The 20805-nt window shown below is 36.7% G+C and overlaps 1 protein-coding gene across 1 annotated transcript; it reads left to right on the top strand.

Annotated features, from left to right (window-relative positions):
• Positions 1 to 462: 462 nt before the first annotated feature.
• Positions 463 to 20371, top strand: LOC144448867 (protein HIRA-like). The gene is made up of 27 exons (XM_078139181.1): positions 463 to 579; positions 790 to 852; positions 2219 to 2329; positions 2800 to 2893; positions 3945 to 4036; positions 4755 to 4850; positions 5297 to 5379; positions 5797 to 5874; positions 6485 to 6652; positions 7778 to 7888; positions 8289 to 8359; positions 8717 to 8822; positions 9570 to 9770; positions 10534 to 10622; positions 10974 to 11100; positions 11833 to 11990; positions 12422 to 12578; positions 13438 to 13533; positions 14176 to 14242; positions 14401 to 14494; positions 14953 to 15114; positions 17752 to 17810; positions 17922 to 18027; positions 18334 to 18456; positions 18915 to 19075; positions 19753 to 19847; positions 20258 to 20371. Exons 1-27 carry the CDS (start codon positions 543 to 545, stop codon positions 20369 to 20371), a joined length of 2919 nt encoding a protein of 972 aa, XP_077995307.1. The 5' UTR covers positions 463 to 542.
• Positions 20372 to 20805: the final 434 nt, after the last annotated feature.

The raw sequence follows: 20805 nt of genomic DNA, 5'->3' as shown, positions 1-20805 counted from the left end.
TAGTCCTAGCAGGTCTCCCCTAGCAGGTCTGGAGATGTCTTCGGCAATTTTAGGTTATTCATAGCCTTTACATGTAAGATAACATATTCGAAAAGCTTGTTTTTATTTCGGTGATTAAGTTAGGTTTCTGTGCTTAGTCTTTTCATTACAGATCTTTCTGAGCAAGATATTAATTATTTTCAATCCTATGTATTAATTTATTCAATAAGTTAACCAACCCTCTCTCCCCTCTCCGTTAGTACTTCCTGTGTTTTTTCTGTAATGTATTGTTTTCCTTTGTATTGTCTTTTCTCTGGCCACCTTACACTACAGTTATTGTACTCAGTCTAGTACAGGATATGGAGGGGGGGGGGGCTATGCTAATACAGCACGGTCTGTAAACTTTCCCGCTTAAAGCGCCACCTACAGTTAACCTATTTCAATGTTATAACCTTAAAATTAGCATACAAAATGGCTGACTCCAGTAAATGTTGATATCGCTTTCCTGCAAATTTACTTGAAACATTGAACAACTTTGCAGCAACACTTGAATAGTCAGCAGTATGCGTCTTCTGAAGCCATCCTGGGTGTCTCATGATGGTAAGCATTCATTATTTCTTTAAAATAGGGTTGTTTGCAGTTCAAAATAGCCAAAAACTCTAACAATGTGAGGTCCCCCACACGTGACATGTGCGCCGAATTCAATAATTTGACAGGCAGTGACAAACCACCAAATCACCGTTTCGACGTGTTCAGTGTTTCCATTCGTATGTTTGCTTCACATAAACCCATCATTCCGTTTCTTTCCAGGAAAACCCATATTTTCGATAGATATTCATCCTGATGGATCCAGGTTTGCAACCGGAGGCCAAGGTATGTCCAACGTCATGAAGTATCACGTAACGTCCCTCTATTGTGTTTGTTTATGTGGCAAAGGAAAGTGAGAATGGGTGTTTTGTTATAATACCGTTTAATGCCAGACAGACACTGTGACCCAGACACTAATGACCGAGTAGTGAATCAATCTTAATGAATGCAAAGAATGTTATTCCTCGATCAACTCAGCGGCTGTCTGAAAATAAATATTGTATAAAAATAGAGAAAAATATTTTTCACGAGTGCTAACTGAGTATTCGAATATACGAACACCTCGGGTAATAGGCTTTTGTTGGGATTTGTGATTTGTTCTAAGTTACAGCATGCACAAGTATCACCAACTTCCATGGTTACATCAGTCGATTTGTGGGAGGGGGGCATCGTTTCTCACGTTTGAAACGTACAAATTCATAACACTTGCTCTACAGAAAAAATAGAACAGTAATTGATCACAGCACTTTTTGTTGTTGTATTTCTTAATTTAAGCAATACAGATCACAGACGAAAACAGTGAAAATTTGTACCCATAATTTGTTTCATAGTTATTAGAGAAGTTCAACTCTGTACCAAGCCCTTAAAAGTATAGTTCACGTAAACACAACCATACATGTACAGAAATATTTTAATTATGTGTGTTATCCGAGTTAGACCTAGCCAAGGCTATGTGTAAGATCACATGACTAAATCTGACCTGTTCAAGGCTGGATGATAGTAAAGTGGTTTTCAAGTAGAAAATTAGACTAACAAAAGAGTCACCATAAGAATAAAATTGTGTGTATGTATGTATGTATGTATGTATGTATGTATGTATGTATGTATGTATGTATGTATGTATGTATGTATGTATGTATGTATGTATGTGTGTGTGTGTGTGTGTGTGTGTGTATGTATGTATGTATGTATGTATGTATGTATGTATGTGTGTGTGTGTGTGTGTGTGTGTGTGTGTGTGTGTGTGTGTGGACATGCATGTGTCTCATTAATTACAATCCATAAATTATTTGTATGTGTACATGTATGCATGTGTCACTGTGTCACTGTGTGTGTCACTATGTGTGTCACCCCAGTGTAATGATTACTGTTTCAAAGTATTGTAGAACAAATGTGTACATGGCATAGTTCTATAATCATTACAATTTATATAAAAATTCATGTCTTTTCTTTTCATGCCATGCAAGAGTGACAACCAGTACTCTATATTTTAATTAATATATCCAAGGGCAGCCTGTAGTTTTCACCCACATTACACATTCAACAATGCAGTACCCCATAAAAGGTTGCTATACATAAATATGAATTATCACATTTTTAAGAATACCTATTTTCTCCATTGTGTTTTAATTTGTTGTTTCTATGGCAACAGGAGATGACTCAGGAAAAGTTGCATTATGGAACATGGCACCAGTGAAAAATGAGAAGGATGAAAAGAATGAAAATGTGTCAAAATTACTATGTTCCATGGATAATCACCTTGGTAAGGGCATCTTAATTCTTATATCTTCAATTTATGATCTTGACCTTTGACCTGTGTACAGACTATGCAAATTGCAATGTTATGGTAATATAATTTATACAGTCATCAATTTCGTTCCTTTTACTGTACTATGCCACTTAGGAGCGAGATCAATAGTTCAATGTAGGATAAAAACTAAATTCTTTTGGTTTGGCATCGGACCACACACACACACACACGCACACACACGCACACACACACACACACACACACACACACACACACACACACACACACACACCTCCATCTAATTAAACTGGCCAAAATTGACAATTGTTTCAAACCTTACAATTAATTTCTAATCAGTTTGTAGTAGTATGTTTGTAGTGCAATGATTGTCTCAAAAACATAATGTCCCATGAGTGAAACATCAAGCCAACATCATTTCTACTGTAAACATGTACCTATGTGTGATGTCTTTGCTTTGACAGCATGTGTGAACTGTGTAAGATGGTCCATGAATGGAAAGTACTTGGCATCTGGTGGTGATGACAAACTAATAATGATATGGCAGTTCATGGGCAGGTAAGATCAATTCTTCTCAACTTTGACCAGACTGAGTGATTATGTTAAATTTTCAAGCATGGATCTCAGGTTCATTCCAAATACTAAAACTTTTTGAGTCAAATGTTCTTTCCTCAATTATAATTTGACTGTCTTTCTTTTAGTTGAAATGTTGATAAGTTACCAATCATGTAAATATTTTGTGTACTATGGAAATCAAGCTATCGGCAAACTAAGATAGACACATACTAAAACTGCTGTTGTTGATATACTACTATGGAAATCACGCTATAGGCAAACTAAGATGGACGCAAACTAAAACTATTGTTGATATACTACTATGGAAATCAAGCTATAGGCAAACTAAGATAGACACAAACTAAAACTATTGTTGATATACTACTATGGAAATCAAGCTATAGGCAAACTAAGATAGACACAAACTAAAACTATTGTTGATATACTACTATGGAAATCAAGCTATAGGCTAAGATAGACAAACTGCTGTTGATATACTACTAGGGAAACCAGGCTATAGGCTAACTAAGTTAGACAAACTAAAAATATTATTGTTGATATAAGCTATCAATGAATGTTGATGTAGTTACTTGTACACTGGCAATAGGGTGGTGTCTCTGACAGCAAGTTTTCATCAAATGGTCATACATTCAACCTCATTCATTGTTTACACTATGTTATTTACAGGATGATTGTGCGGGTGTATCCATATAACCAAGGCATCACATATCACTCACTTGTGTAATCTACCATGCAACAGCAATAGATTTTGTTAGAGTCTATCATAGTTTGGTCATAGCTTGATTTTCACATTTGTAAGTAGATGTGTGTATTTTCTGTATGCTCGCCATCATACATGTAATGATTTATTTTTTCAGAGTTTCCATGTATAGAAAGTAAGATTTAATGGAAAGGAAAGAATAGAAAAGATTGGAAATTAGAAAACATAAAGTCAGAATTGTGTTTTCATATATGATGTTATAAGGATGATGTATATGAATAAGAGCGTTTATGTCAAAATTTAATATTGTTATTTTACTCTTTATCATTACAGGTATGCTGGGAGTTCATCAACTACATTTGGTGGTAAAACAGTCAACATAGAGCAATGGAGGTGTGTTTGCACTCTCAGAGCACACTCTGGAGGTAAGAAATTACATACACAACATACAAAAGTGTGGAGTGACAGTATCTACTGTCATAGCACACTCTGGAGGTAAGAAATGCCATTCACAACATACAACAATGTGTTCCTGTGCTCTCACAGCACACTCTGGAGATAAGAAATAACACACAACATAGAAATGGTGCTTCTGCACTTTCAGAGCACACTGTGGAGGTAAGATATAACGTACACAGTATGCAACAGAAGATGTGTATGTACTCTCAGCACACACTCTGGAGGTAAGAAATAACAAAGTATAGAACAATAAAGAAATACCCTGTCATCACCAGCATATTCCAACTTTTATACTAAAATGAGGGCTGAGCACAGTCCAGGGTTCAGGATATGCCTTCCATTTCTGCATTTTTTTTATAATGAAAATAATCTTTATTTATACTGGATAGTTCTTTAAATATATAAACACTTGTCTCCCAAGAAGTCCATTGTGGGCCATCCCCCATGGTTCAGTGTTAATGCAGGAGGAAACCGGTTAACTGGAGTACCCGGGGAAAACCTGCGTTGTTCAGTAGAGTCAAATTGAACAGCAGTTTTCTTACTTACAGCGTGGTAAATTTAATCAAACCCTGAATGGGTTTGAATCCCGACCACAGTGGTAAGAGGCAAGTGATTGAACCACTAGGCCACCGACAACCCATATAAGTAAATTCATTGACGTATCTCTTCTTTTATCCTTTCCAGATGTATTAGACCTAGCCTGGTCACCTCACGATGCATGGCTTGCATCCTGTAGTATTGATAACACTATTGTCATATGGAATGCACATAAATTTCCAGGTAAGGCCTTATGAGAACAACTCTCCTCATCCAAGATAGAAGTTACCATAGTAACCAAGAAGTGGTTCATGACAAGATGCTATGGTAACCAATTTCAAAGCAAGGACCTACTATTGCAGTAAAATGATGTTGATATTCTCTTAAAAGACACACTCACAAGTGGGACTTGCAATATATGAATAATACAGTGTATACTGGTATTCTTGATCATGACACATTTTGATTGGCCAAATATTTGTCCCTGCAAACCACCTCTGAGGGAGAAGATTGAAAATCAATTGCACCATCAGTACAATTGCACTACGTCTTAGTTGCTAAATGTTAGAGCAAAGTTCTGTTATGATTATTGCACTTCGTTCTTTATCTTCATTCTTCACTTCTTAACATATCAGACCTACTAGTATTTGCTGTCAGTGATCTAATCATCTTGTATCATTGTCTTGCAGAAGTTTTATCAGTACTGCGTGGTCACACAGGGTTGGTGAAAGGTATAACATGGGATCCAGTTGGCAAATATGTAGCATCACAGGTATGTGTTTTGGCTAGATAGGTAACAATGGGTAGCACATGAGAGCCTGTTGGCAAATATATAGCATCACAGGTAAGATATCACAAATGTATTGGATGATGCATAAATTTAGCAGGTTCACACGAGAATTTAGAAGTTACATACCGTTATGTAGATTTGTTCAGTCGCTGATATGATCACAGGCTTTGTTCATTCAAAGTGTACTTCCCCTAGTGAAATACAGGTTATTAATAGCTTGGAAGCAATTTTAAAACACCAAGTCCAACAAGTGTGAGTGTTGAAGTGTCCCTGTAGTCTAAAAGTACCAAAAAGCTTGCATTTCTGCCTAGTTGTGCACCTCAGAGGGAGATTGATATTTTTCACATAAATTCTGACTTGAACTAATTAAGTATGTTTTTGATTCTCTTTTTTTCCTAGTCTGATGACAGAAGTCTTAGAGTTTGGAGAACTTTAGATTGGCAACAGGAAACTACTATTACAAAACCATTTGAGGAAGTGAGTGGACAAATATTACCTTTATTAATTATTTGAAGGAACTCCCTCTTACAGACAAAAATATTTCCCCAGATCATTTGAATACAATATTTTTCGTTTGTTACTTTTCTAAAAATCTTTGTTATCTAAAGCCACTGCAGTTGTAACTGTATAAACCACTTAAAGTTATAAATGAAATAGATTTTTTAAATAGTCCAAAATAGAATTGGCAGATAAGACTGAAAAAACACTTGGCCAAATACTATATATATGTTATGAACCCTACTAATATATAATGAAACAAAATGTAGGAGAGACGTTACATTAGGGTTAGGGATTATCAGATTTTAAGTCTTGTTGGTAAAATGATTGTTATAGGCTTTTACCTGTAAAACCCATGCAAAGTTGTTATCATGTGTAGCGTTCAACCTTAGTAGTGTCTGATAAGTTGGCCAGATTACCGTGAAGTTCAACCCAGTGTTTGTTAAGTTGGTCAAATTGCCGTGAAGTTCAACCCAGTGTTTGTTAAGTTGGTCAAATTGCCGTGAAGTTCAACCCAGTGCCTGTTAAGTTGACTAAATTTGCCGTAACTCATATGGATTCAACTTCTTTCTTTCTATTCCATATTCAGTGTGGTGGCACAACCCATGTATTGAGGCTAAGTTGGTCACCAGATGGTCACTATATTGTATCGGCACATGCCATGAATAACGCCGGTCCGACAGCACAGATCATCGAAAGAGACGGTTGGAAAGTCAACATGGACTTTGTAGGACATAGAAAGGCTATCACATGTGTGGTAAGAAATGTCAAGTTTTCTCCACTTGATAACACTAACAGACATGCTCACTGACCTTTGACCTGACAGTGGATTTTGTGATGCTGTTTTCTTTCTCATTATCAATAACAATTAATGTTGAATTGTGGAAGACAAAGAGAACAATTTATTTGAAACACCACTCAGTACATTGTCTTTATAACAAACATATCATCTTTACTTTGAATAGAATTATTGTTCAATGTTGTATCATAAAAAATTTGTAAATGGTCCAATAAATATACTATATAACTGGAAATTAAAAGTGCAGTTTTATCTTTGCTGAAATTTGCTCATGGCTACTTGTGCTAAAATAGTACTGAGCCTAAATGATCAGCTTTTGAGTTTATAGTTACATGCACCACATTGCACATTCCTGATCTGAAAATATTGCATCCTCAGTGTTGTTAGCCTTTCACCAAATCACATATATTACATTATACCATGCAAAAGCCAAGTTGAACTAAAAATATGGAATATATACTCTAGTGATTCTGCGTCACAACAATGCACGTCTATTGTCATGACAACACATGTCTACATAACTGGTTCTACTGTATTCGAAATATGAATCAAATGTTCAAAATTGTCATTACTTTCCCCAATTTTTCTTTGATGTTACTGGCACTGGTATAATTATGTTATTCCCCAAAACTCATTAATTATGCAAATGAACAATTTAGCCTATAAGTTACATGATCAAACTTTAAATGACACTTACACATCTTTACCATCAATACATGTACTAAATTGTCTGAAATTTAAAGCTTCCATACTAAAGATATTGCTTAACATTCTTCTTCATTCAGCCGGAAAATTCTTGTGACCTAAGGGTTTTGTCACTACTCGTCTAGTGACTCATAGTGACAAAGGCCCCTTAGGTCACTTGTATTTCCCTTGGCTGAATGAAGAAAAATATTAGTTGTGCTTATTGTCACACATGTCTCTAGTTACATGAAAGTAAGTATGCATTTCAATATTTCAGTGTCTTGTAATCATGTATAACTCATCTTACCTAATATGGGTCTTTACCAAAATTCAATTCACTGAAATATTGCGGTCATCTCAACCATGACTCAGCTGTGTTTGTTATGTGTTTGCTTGCAGAGGTTCAATCCTAATATATTCTCCAAGGTGTTCAAGAAAGGTGGTACAGGAAAAACTCAGCAATATTCATGTTGTGCTATTGGCAGCCGAGACAGATCACTATCAATATGGGTGAGTTTAACTGCGATACTGCCCATGATATCGTCATCAAATCGTACATTGCTAACGGGCAGAAATAGTGTCTGCTTCTGATGACAAGAACGAATGTTGTTATGGTGATACTTGTCAATTGTTTGTACTTGAAATAACAAACTTATGTTTACTTTTGATGCAATATCAGGTGACTGGTCTCATAAATCAGCATTGAAAGGCTGACATCATGGTCAGTTTGACACATTTTGCAGTTTAACAAATTTTGATTGGCTGCAACCAAGTCTGGTTGCACTGTGCAGGATATTGAGCAGTTTAGGACAGTCTTGGTTTAGAAGCTTGATAGAGCTGAACAACACGACATATCTTAGAATCTAAAAAACTTCAGATTTAAAAATGAAACATTCCTATCTTCTTCCAGCTAACAGCTTTGAAAAGACCCTTAGTTGTCACCCATGACTTGTTCAATAATTCGATTCTGGATATTTCATGGTAAGTTTTATATTTTTACTATTCGGTTAAAAATTGTTTCAAATTAGTAATAGTTCCATACAGTTCATAGATAGAGTTAGAGAGAGAGTGTCCTGCTAGAACACAAACAATGAACAACAATTCTCCCAAGTCTACCATGTGTCTATTGTAGTAGTAGTAGTGCCCATGCTGTTACTGTTTTATAACATTAACTTAGTAAAGAGTTGACACTGTGCATGTGATGTTTGTGTGTTATCTTTTTTGTGTCTATCTCAACATGAAACCTTGTGATCAGTCTGACTGATCTCGATAGTTCATTTAATAGCTTTTGCATGCTATGTGGAAATGGACTGTAAAATGTCATATTTTCATACACAGGAGTAAAAGTGGTTATGAACTACTTGTTTGTTCGTGGGATGGTACAGTGGCATACCTAGACTTCACCAAAGAAGAATTAGGAGACAGGCTTACAACAGAAGAGAAGGTTAGTATTACACTGTTCATTAATTCCCTTCACTGCCGTCCTCCTACCAACCCCATCACTCATTGATTTAGCAAGATACAGGTATTACAATAGTAGAGAACATTATTATGACACTGTCTATTGAATTCTTCATCCTTCTCCAACCCCCCAAGCCCCACCCATCCACACCCCCACCAGCACTCACCATAATCCCCACCACCCCAATCATATCTCAGTAACCTAACAAGACTGGCCCACAACAGAAGAGCAGTGTGGCACTGTTGACCATTACTTCATCCTTCTACAACCTCCCCCCCCCCCACACACACACACCCACCAACAACAACACCATAACCACACCATCTCAATCAAATCTCATTAATTTAACAAGACTGGCCTACAACAGAAGAGTTGGCTACAGTATTACAGTGTTGTAACTTGTGCACATTCCCATATATGTAACTGGCCCCTTCAACTTTCCTTCTTGCTTTTTCAGTATAAGATAGATCATTTGCAGAAAAAATTACATGTCTATCAATCTCTTCTTCCACCTTTCTTACCTTCCGCCTTCTCAATAACCTCCCACCCCGCCCCACCCCACCCCAGTCACCTTCCAAGGTTAACCATACAGAAACAGAATATACTTGTGTAACTTAGTAACTACAACCTCTTTACTTTATGAATCTCTATCAGGACTTTGCCTCATTATGTGAAGGGTTAACTTAAATATCTAAGTAAACTAATATTCCCCTCTCATTGTCATCACAGGCCAAGCTGCATATTAAGGTCTATGGCAGCAGTTTGTTTACAAATGACACCAGTAGCTATGGCAACACAATTATTGAGACACCGGCCATGTTGAAAATTCAGCAGCAGAAACAGGAACAGAACGCACAGAAAGCAACACAACAGACAACAATCACTACACCCAAGAAGAATATTCCAATGATGGAAGGGGGTGGCAAACCTGTAAGTACCCATCTCCTAACCTCTGACCTTTTAGACTGCATAAAATCTAGTGGTTTCAACTTTTTCCTTGGTAACATGTTCATCTTTGTGGGAGTATTTGTGATAGGGGGTTCTCTACAACTATGCAGTTTTGATGGGACAAGATATCAAGTTCAGTGAAACTGGCCCACAACGTTTTATGTTAAGATAAACACAATAAATATGTAGCTGAGATAGACCTCTCACTGTAAATGTATTTTCATTGTATGGTCTGTGTGATCACTGTAAATTTGTTGTGTGCAATCTTGTACAATCTACCAAGTTTGTCATATGTCATTTTGAAATAATAGTAGTGTGTGTATGCTGTTACTGGTTACATGTACATCATTCAACCAAATACAGACATTTTGGAAACAATAATTGTGTGTGCTACTGTCAACCTGCATATTTTCACGACTAGAAAATTTTGCGATTTTACAGTCTTCATGTAGTTCACAAAGATTAATTTTCACTAATAACCATACTGGTACATTGCATTATGCAGAAATATATATTTTCGCTCCTACTTATTTTCGCGTTTTTGTTTTGTAGCGAAATTAGCGAAAATAAATCATATGCGAACATTTCCAGGTTTACAGTATCTTTATTGCTTCGTAGTAGTTGTTTTCTTGTTACTTCCCATGAAGTGGTACTAATATTAATTTTTAGGAAAGTTGTGTAAACAGAGAAGGGTGCCGTATTCTAACAAACATCAATGTATATATGAATTCTTTTGTTATTTTAGAATCCCTTAGCCAAACAGATAGAAACTAGAACTGCTGATGGTCGACGGAGAATCACACCACTTTGCATAGCTCCTCAGGTTGATTTAGGGTGAGTTTCCTATTTGTCTTTGTTTTTATAGTTGTCTGTGAAATGGCCAGTTGTGCGCAGACTGTGTTAGTGTTCCTGGTAAATCTTTCGTACGATGTCAAACTGAATCAATATTTACTGATAATAAGAATCTGTTGTTGTTGTTGTTGTTGTTGTTGTTGTTGTTGTTGTTGTTGTTGTTGTTGTTGTTGCAAAGTCATAAGAATAGCCATTTTATAAATTGTATGTATGATGTCATTTGGAATGAAAACTATTCAGTTGGCTACTGACATTGACTGACACTTTACTTCTCAAAAAAAAAAAAGAGGGAAAAAAAATATTAACAGATATTATTTGTATTGATTCACATAGTGGGGTACCAGAACCATTTGTGAGTACAGTGTTTTGCTCACCTGGCACAGTGTCGGATCAAACGACAGATAACAGCAGTAATCAGGGAAAACCACTGGAAACCACGACACTACCACCATCCATACAGGTATGTTATCATAAAGGAATTTTGGGTAGATTTAACAGTTTGACTGATTTTCATCAGGGACTATATTGAAAGCTTCCTGATCTGATACTGAAGCTGGTGCTGGCACAGAATCGTGTTCTGTGGTCATTTGAAAATGATTCTGATTCTGATGCCAAGTTTTGTAGTCTATAACTGTGATGGTATCTTGATTCATAATACTATTTATAACATTGTAACTGTGGCTATACAAAAGCTAGCCTACCACTAAATTGTCTTTGGCAGAGTTTCTCATTTTCAAAGCCTTATATCAATTTATGGAGCATATTTCTGAACTGCAAAAAATGGTCTTATTTCATGTCCCAGTCATTGCCTTTTTGTCAGTTGTCCAGCAATCTCATATTTGGTGTGTTCACTACATTAGGCAAAAAAAATGATTGTGTGTTTCCAATAACATGGCCCTTGGTAAATAGGGTAGGTAGGTTGGGATTTCATTTCACTTTATTTTTTAAAATCATTTTTGAAAAATATTGATTCGACCCAAAAACAAGTGAAATGTCAGTCAGAATACCCTTTCTGTGAAGAAATATGTACAGGCATCATTGGGGAAAGAAAACAAACGTGCGTGAAAGACAAGAAGACAAAGAATTTCTTAACTTTTTGTTTTAGATGTTTAAAAAAATGTTTAGGGTCGGTGGCTCAAACTAGGGTCAGTTGAGTTATATGAAACACAAATGTTTTTATTTTGCGTCACAGCCAATGTCAGCTCTAGACTCAAGACTGACCAGTAAGTCCAAAACAACTGCCAACAAAACAAAGAGTACGTCATCCCCGTCAGTCAAAGACAAAGACAAAGACAAAGAGAAGGACAAGGACAAAGAAAAAGATAAAGAGAAAAATAAGGACAAAGAAAAGTAAGTATGGTGAATAACTTGTTTTCATACCAATAAATTGTTGAATGCATGATCTGTTTTGTCGACACTCCTCATCAGAATGTCAATCCCATAGTTACAGCTGACCACTAGGTGGCAGTATAATCTGTCTTGGTTGACGATCCTCATCAAAATGACAAATCCCATAGTTAAAGCTGACCACTAGGTGGCAGTATAATCTGTCTTGGTTGACGATTCTCATCAGAATGACAAATTCCATAGTTACAGCTGACCACTAGGTGGCAGTATGATCTGTCTCGATCAATGATCCTCATCACGATGACAAATCAAATATCCCATAGTTAAAGCTGACCACTAGGTGGCAGTATAATCTGTCTTGGTTGACGATCCTCATCACAATGACAAATTTCAGAGTATTTTCATCATATTGATACTGGCAACATTTTGTACAGATCCAAAGAGTCATCCAAAGTGAAAGAGTCCAAGTCATCCAGTACTACAGCATCTTCTTCAATATCAATCAAGAGAAAAACTGACTCTACAACACCAGGGGCCAAACGACCAAGGAAAGACACCTTGGCAAAAGCAGCTGCTGCCATAGCAACATCGGTAAGAAACGCATCACAGTGTAAATTCATGAATATGTAAATTGGTGTTTATTTTTGTAAATTATTGTTTAAAAGACTGTGTTCAAACTAAACATGCATGTTCCCAGATAAATTAAAGCTATGAAAAATAATCATTTTTATGTTATGACACTTGAGGGCGCTGTTCTTTACAGGGTCTTTTGATCCATATACATGTAGTAGTAAATGAACTTCTATAAATAGACCAAGATGGCAATCCTCATAAAGAAAATTGAATGTTAGGTCACACAAATTATTTTGTCCATTTCTGGTACATCAGTTATTCATTTGTCTGTCATTCTTGTATTTAGTATTCTTAAACCTCAATATTTTTCAGTCCCATGGTCCTAGATTATTCCGCTATTTTCACTGGAGTCCATTGGGAGTAAATAGGATCAATTCTATTGACAGATTTTGTTTTGGATTAACTTAATCTATAGCTGTGCCCAATGACTATTTTCAAAGCCAAACTTTAGTTCTAATTGTAATCCAACATTATACCATGCACGAGCCAGGTTCAACAAAAAATATGGAATATATACTCTGGTCGTTGTATGTCACATTCTCAAATATATTTCTTCATCCAGTCGGAAATACTTGTGACCTAAGGGTTGTCACTATGAGTCAAGTGACTTGTAGTGACAAGCCCCCACCCCCACCCCCACCCCCCTTAGGTCACTCGTATTTTCCTTAACTGAATGAAGAAAAATATTGGGGAATAACATCTGATTACCCTTTATCACAGATGCATGTATGTGATTTCATGTTCTGAATTCTATGGTTTACATGTAATTAATGGTTTCATATCTTACCATTCTTGATAATTTGTCACCTCTTTCTAGACAACTCCAGACAAAGAAAGCAGTAGACATGCTATCATTGTCAGTTCAGCATTACAGCTACCCACACCACAGCCACAGAAAAGTCTCTCTCTGGAGGTAAGATATGGCAGACAATAGCATGCCCTCTAATGATGGCCAAATTTTGTTGTTGTGAGTGAAAATGATAAAAACTGGCATTTCTTGTGAGTCACCACATAGTAAGAGATAGGGGAATACCAAATTTTGGTGCATCACTAGAAATTGTGTGTCAGTTGTGCATCAAATTGGTTTACACAAACCAAATTAATCAAATTCTTCGCATGTAAATTTCATTATTCACTGTTTGAAGATAACAAATATGAAGATTTTCAAAAAGTAAAAAGGGAATTAAATGAAATGTACAAGTCTTGATCTGTTTCATGACACACTGTGTGAATAGAATAAATTTGAAAACTCTCAGATGCAGTCAGAGAGAGCACAGATATCTGTTGATATACAAGTTGCCTACATCTAGTCAGCGAAGTATGTTCCTAACTGCCTCTTTCGAAACTCGGTCGAAAGAATAAAAGAAGAGCAAACTCTAATATAGGAAATTTTACATCATCCCAACCCCTCCACCCCCACTCACACTCACACTCACACTCACACAGTTAACCAACAGTGCCATTTTGAAATGAAATAACTTTGGAACACCTAGTTTGATTGACATCAGCTTTGACATGAGTCATATTTTAATATCACCTTATTTTCCTGAAACAGATTCTAGGGAGAACAAGTGCAGACCAATCTTTTAATATACAACTTGAAAATAACGTAGCCTTAGCAGGTAGGACATATGTACCATTCAGTGTCATATTTTATATTTGTATATTCATTTATGAGAAATGTGCTTCATTCTTTTTCTTTTTTTGAAACATTTGATAATGACTGTTTGACTTGATTGCAAACACTTGTAAATGGTAAACTTTGTATTGTTTATTATAGGTGTTGTTGTACAGAGAGTCAGATGTCATCGAGCTGAAAAACTGGTTTGGGAATCAGTACTCACAAGTAGGGGGTTAGCAATTGCAGGAAATAGGTATGTATTTGGAGAAAACCATTCTTACATACACACACACACACACACACACACACACACACACACACACACACACACACACACACACACACACATGCCTACATACCTACTACCTACTCACTCTAACATGTGTACACTCACATATACAGATTCAGGCACTATCAACCTTATGCACTATTTTGATAGAATGAGCTTATTAACAGACTGGTATTAAGACATTGGATATAAAACAGTAGTATCAATTAGTAAACTCACAGTGCATCATCTTTTGTCAATCTTGTATACATAGCACTGCTTCACTACTACTATTGTAGCACACGACACTAAATCTACATGTATGCCATATACAAGTGTTTCATCACTCAGGTGTTGGTAGGTAAAACAAATACAATAGCCCTGCACATTCATGTTTTGAATAGTAGTGTTAATACATACATGCATACCGTTGTATTTTGTAGTGACATGGTATGTTTGGCTTGTGAAGACAAGAATTTGTATATATTTTCATCAAGTGGACGTCGTCTTCTACCTGGTATAGTTTTGTCATCTTTGGTTAGTGTACTTCATTGTACCGGCCATTATGTCATGGTTATCACCTCTGCAGGAAATTTACATGTATGGTAAGTCTAAACCCCTTCTATTGTCAACCTGTTCACCCCTGTACATGATGTGCAATGGAATCATCTACCATACAAAGGAAGTAGGATCATTGCAAATTGGTGGTGGGGGAGGGGAGGACAACAGATTTGTTTTCATTGTGATTCTTGTTTCCTGACTTCAGTAACTATGCATTAATTATCTGTCAAGAATTTATTTAAGAGCTCAAGAGAAATTCAGCTCTGTGCCAAAAAAAATGCAACCAGGAGAAATATTTGTGTAGAGGTAACATCTGTAGAATTCAATTATCAGACCACAGACACTTCAAAATTTAATTCTTCAGTAATTTTTTACACAACTTTCTTGTGAATAAGCCACAGATATAAGTTTTCCTGAATTTGCTAGAGAACAAAATATGTACAGCATCTTTGATGATTGCACTGAAATTTACATTATAGATCTATTATTTCCCAACCACCAGGGGTGAACAAATCCACTGGTCCGAGGTCCGGGACCAGTGATTTTTTTGGGCGGACCACACAAATTTGACCTTGTCTGGTCCGTCGGACCAGTACCTTAAACTGTAAATAATCATGCTAAAAAGTAGGAACAGCAACAACTGAATGTGAACAAACAAGAAATACGATCACGATGGAGCTAAAACTACAAGCCTTGCATGACCTTTCGATGGGTCATGAAGTATTATCAGGTGACTTCCGACTTCAAACCAGCAATATGCTATAGAGAGGGGGCGTGAACTTTGACAGTTGAATGACTGGTGGTGCGTCAATACGTCATAGTAGCGGCCGTACATCGTAGTTTATTTCACTGAATCAACAACAATGTGAAATGATAGACAGGAGATAACACTCAACGCACATGTGGCTCATATCATTACTAGTAGGGACATACCGGTTTAGGGACACAAGAATTAGGAAGACAAGAGTAATAATTTCATTGTATAATAATTAAAATGTATCAAACGAAACATTTTATTTGCTATCATACTGTCAGCATTGATTGTATTATTGTTTTTATTCATAAAGGAGCTTCAAATGATTTATAATAGAACCCCTTTCATGAAATGAAGTCATCCAAATGATGCACAAACTTCATGTTATCCCACAAAAGTCCGGGACAAAAGTTACCAAGTTTGTCCACTGGGCAAGTGAATAACAAAGGTTTCATCATTTTTGCCAACCTCAGTTACATGTACTTCCATGATAGCAATCACTGACTGTCATCTTGGTTTTCCAATGACTTACAAGGGTTGACAATACCATACCAGTCCTACTGCATTGCTTTCTGCAATATGCTGGTCTCGAACCTCAGATGGAGAGCTCAGATGTGTGCACACATGTTGCTCATTCCATTTCGGGTGTGTGGGTTGCTTGTTAGACACATAACACAAATGCACTCCAAATCTGAGCATTTATGTTGCTTATTATCGTTTACTTTGTAATAGATAAAACATTACACGATCAAAAATATACACCACCTGTTTCATTTTCTCCTTGCATGTAATTTAGGTGTAACTAAAAATAATGTGCTAAGACCAACCCTAGACAGAAATGGTATGCGCCAAGGCATTTCCCACGATATCTTATCTGTTACTATCTGTAAACATAGGACGTCAGTGTCCACACTACGGTAGTACCTCTCAAATAAACGACCATTTCCCAAGTAGATTTGCTGTGTAATGTGTGGCTATCCATCTCGTAAATAATTTAGACCCATCTGAAACGCGAATGGCTGTAAAGTTTTAAATGGACAACACGGACAATGGTCAATCTTTTGAGCTATGGAAAACAACTGACCAGCATGACTTGACACCAAATGAACATTCTGATTTTAGGATTACACTTACACTACAGATAGTCAACGAAGTATCTATTTTAGCACTGTGATATGATATTTGCCAAAGCCTCGATAACTGGCGAATTTGATTTTATCTCCATACCGTCACACGGACTCCCTCTAGTCAGGCAATGTATGTGTTCCTAGGTCTTTTTCCAAAGCCTCGACAACTGGTAAATTTGATTTTATCTCGACACAGTCACACCATGGACACAAGGACTCCTAGTCAGGCAATGTATGTGTTCGTAGTTTTTTTTTCGTGAGATTTTATAGGATCAACTTTGAAGGGGTTAGTTTCTTTGTACAATTGTGATGATTTGCTTGCTATATCTGGGTTTTCCAGACGAGTTTGACAAAACGTAGTACAACTTTTGTCGTCATACTGCAATCATTACCAAGTAAAACTGTTTTTCAATGTCCTTGTCACATATTTCTGTCAAATTTCTAATCCTTCGTGAAATCCAAGTGAAGTCGCCGTTCAATATTTTTCGTTTCATCGATGTGTCAAAAATAACCGTTACAAATATAATAGAATTGTCAATTGACTGAAACCAAGCATGTCAACTTTATATTTATCATTATAAATTGGGTATTGTTCAACTATAAGTGGTGTACGTCTAAATATATAGATTCATAGGCAAGATTTAATGTTTCATGTTAGCGGGACCAAGGACCACGGACCACTAAATCTTTCAGCAGGACCACTGGATTTTTTAAGGCACTGGTCCGGGGACCACCAGTTCACAAAATGATTTGTTCACCCCTGCCGACCACCAATGTCTTGTTTCTTTTTCCCTCTCCAGGAATGTCAAGAAATCAAAAGCAATAATCCGGGATGCATCCCTTTCTGCTATTATGTCAGGTAGGGTATATCCCATATTATTTTTGTCACTTTTGAAATTGGACAACCATTTCTTGTCTCATGTTGTTTTTATTACACAAATCTGTACAATTGATTGTTTTCTCTTTACAGGTAATGATGAAAAAGTGGCCAAGTCTGTGTTAACAGAACAAGGATCACCCATTGTGACGTTGTCAACAGGAAAAACCTACGCATTTAATGCAGAGCTGTATTGCTGGTGAGTAAAGGCAGTGTGTGTGTGTGTGTGTGTGTGTGTGTGTGTGTGTGTGTGTGTGTGTGTGTGTGTGTGTGTGTGTGTGTGTTTGTGTGTGTGTGTATGTATGTATGTATGTATGTATGTATGTATGTATGTATTTGTTTGTGTGTGTGTATATGCATGCATATGTGTGTGTATGCATATGCATATGTGTGTGTGTGTGTGTGTTTTCATTACTGAAAGAAATTATCAAAACTTGTTCATAACAAACTCCTACCAAGGAACCCAACCCTTGAATTATACTGTGTGTCTTTGTTCTCCCAACAGGACACTACTTCACCATTCAAATGATCCGTTAATACAGTGTTCAGACTACCATGCCTGTCTACCACCTATGCAAGCATTACAACTATCAGGTCCCCTAGCATCATTACAGGCACCCACACAGAGGTAATGTCACAATAGTGCTAACTTCTGCCACTATAACTAAATCAGTCATTCAAAGGAAAATTAGGTATTACAGCTCCCTGAGACAGCTTCCTTTCTCAATACAAATGATTCCTAGACAGATTACATATAAATTTTTAACATCTCTTCTTGAAAAAAGATTTACCAAAGACTGTTGCTTTGGATATCTAAATGCTCACTGTGGTAGTAATTGTTTTTTTTCCTACGACTTTGATGAAGGGAGCATTCAAGATATTTTCCCTATCATATAAGCAATCATAGGCATGGTAAAATTATTACAATCCCAAAATGGGTGTTTGCAGCTTTCAGTCGGAATGTTACCCACCTGTCTCTAGTCATGCAGATTATCATGTGATCTTCATGTTGGGGACAGTAATGTACAATCCAGTGTTACGATTGTTGCATCTTACTCATCTATTTTACTTTTTGCCTACATGTAGACCCAGACAAGCTGCTAAAATGTACAACATGAACCACAACCTACAACAAGCTGCTACACTTAGTCATCTTGAGAACCAAGTTGCTGCTGCCCTCACTGTCAAGTCCAAGAAAGAGTACAAGTTTTGGCTTATGACTTACATCAGATATCTAGTCCAAGAAGGTCAGTAATTAGGGTCAAAGGACAAGTATCTATATTGTATGGGGTCAGAGGTCAAGTCTGAACTTTTACCCAGTGTTTCTCATTATTAGCTTGAAGATGAATATTCAAATATTGGCTTCATATTCAGAATCAGATTGAGAGGTCATGGTGAATCTGATTCTGATGCTCATATTAGTAATACTACTGATTACCTACAAAGCACTCAATAACACTACTCCTGGTTACATCACTGACTTGATAACAGTAAACCCGCAACTCGTTCACTTTGCTCAAACAAGTTTACCTCATGTACCCCGTTGCAATACTAAGTCATATGGTGAGTGTGCATTCTCACAAGCAGCATCCCTCTTATGGAACAGTATACTACTTGAACTTCTTTCATCACCCACTGTCGACAATTTCAAGAAGGATATCAAGACACATCTGTTTGCAAGAGCTTTCCTACTTTTATAATGATGTACTATTGTTCCTGTTCAGTGCCATAGAACATTACATTGTATTGGATTTTGGCTATACAAATTCTTTTGATCGATCAATTGATTGATTGATTGATTGATTGATTGATATTGGATGTCAGGTCCATAAAAGTACAATAGAACCCAACAATAATCAGTCAAACAAAGAAAAATATCGTTGAGACTTTAGGAAATGATTGTGTGTGTATTTGTTATTTGCAGGTGTTGAAAACAGATTACGTGAAATTTGTGATGAGTTACTTGGTCCTTTCTACCGTGGAGATGCTGAAGATGCAAAGTGGGAGTCACATGTACTGGTAGGTTGTAAAGGGGAATGCCACTCCAGGAAATAGAGACATGTTCATAAAATATGGGTTCTGGAGAGTCATTTCATGATTTTACGTCACTTGTACTTGCGATTTCAGAGAAACATGAAGTTGATCTTGTGAATTTACAGGGTATCTTTGCTATGGGCTATTGCATCATGGGAGATGGCAGAAATACAGTATTCAGTGGTTGAACATTGAATATTCATGACAGCTGTTTCTCACTGTTTCACAGTGAATAGTTATTGACCACATTACATTTGCTTGCAGTTTCCTAAAGAAATAGTATTCAGGAATGTAAGTAATGATTGACTGCCAAATGCACTTTTGTACTCATGAATATTCAGTGTTCAACCATTGAATATTGATCCTATTGTTGTTTTGTCTATTGTTGTTTCCAGGGTATGGTAAAGAGAGACTTACTCCATGATGTTCTTCCTATCATCGGCTCCAATGTCAGACTTCAGAGATTATTTACAGAGTATCAAGAGCAACTAGAAATGACCAGAAAGTGAACAGACATACAAACTTTTGTACTTAAAATTACAAAGACTATGGATTAACACAGAGAGGTGGACGATGTCGTCAGCCTGCAGTTTAGTTTCATGCAATGGCTGGACTGACTTACCAGTCAACCGTACAGTATTCCAACGACATGTATGTATCGTGTACTTGCATTAACTCCTGGAATTATTCCTTCAAATAATCGGAACAAAAGTTCACATCGTGCCAAGAGCTTCAAACTGTGTCAAAGGTCATATGCTAATAGGGGTTCACCTTGGACTACTTCCTGTCATGTATGATGTACCGTAAAGATTATTTCCAAGAGTACGTGGTGAAATGACCCCAAAACTGTAAAAGCGATGTGACGAAACAAGTCATATATGTTGATATAATGATTCTGGTACTGCTCTGTATATGTATGAAATAGCTTACAAGTGTTGTCAGG

The sequence above is a fragment of the Glandiceps talaboti genome, chromosome 18 (genome assembly GCF_964340395.1).
Source record: "Glandiceps talaboti chromosome 18, keGlaTala1.1, whole genome shotgun sequence".
NCBI classification, from domain to species: domain Eukaryota; kingdom Metazoa; phylum Hemichordata; class Enteropneusta; family Spengelidae; genus Glandiceps; species Glandiceps talaboti.
Note: the sequence above shows the minus strand (reverse complement) of the source record. Positions and strands in the feature narration are given on the sequence as shown.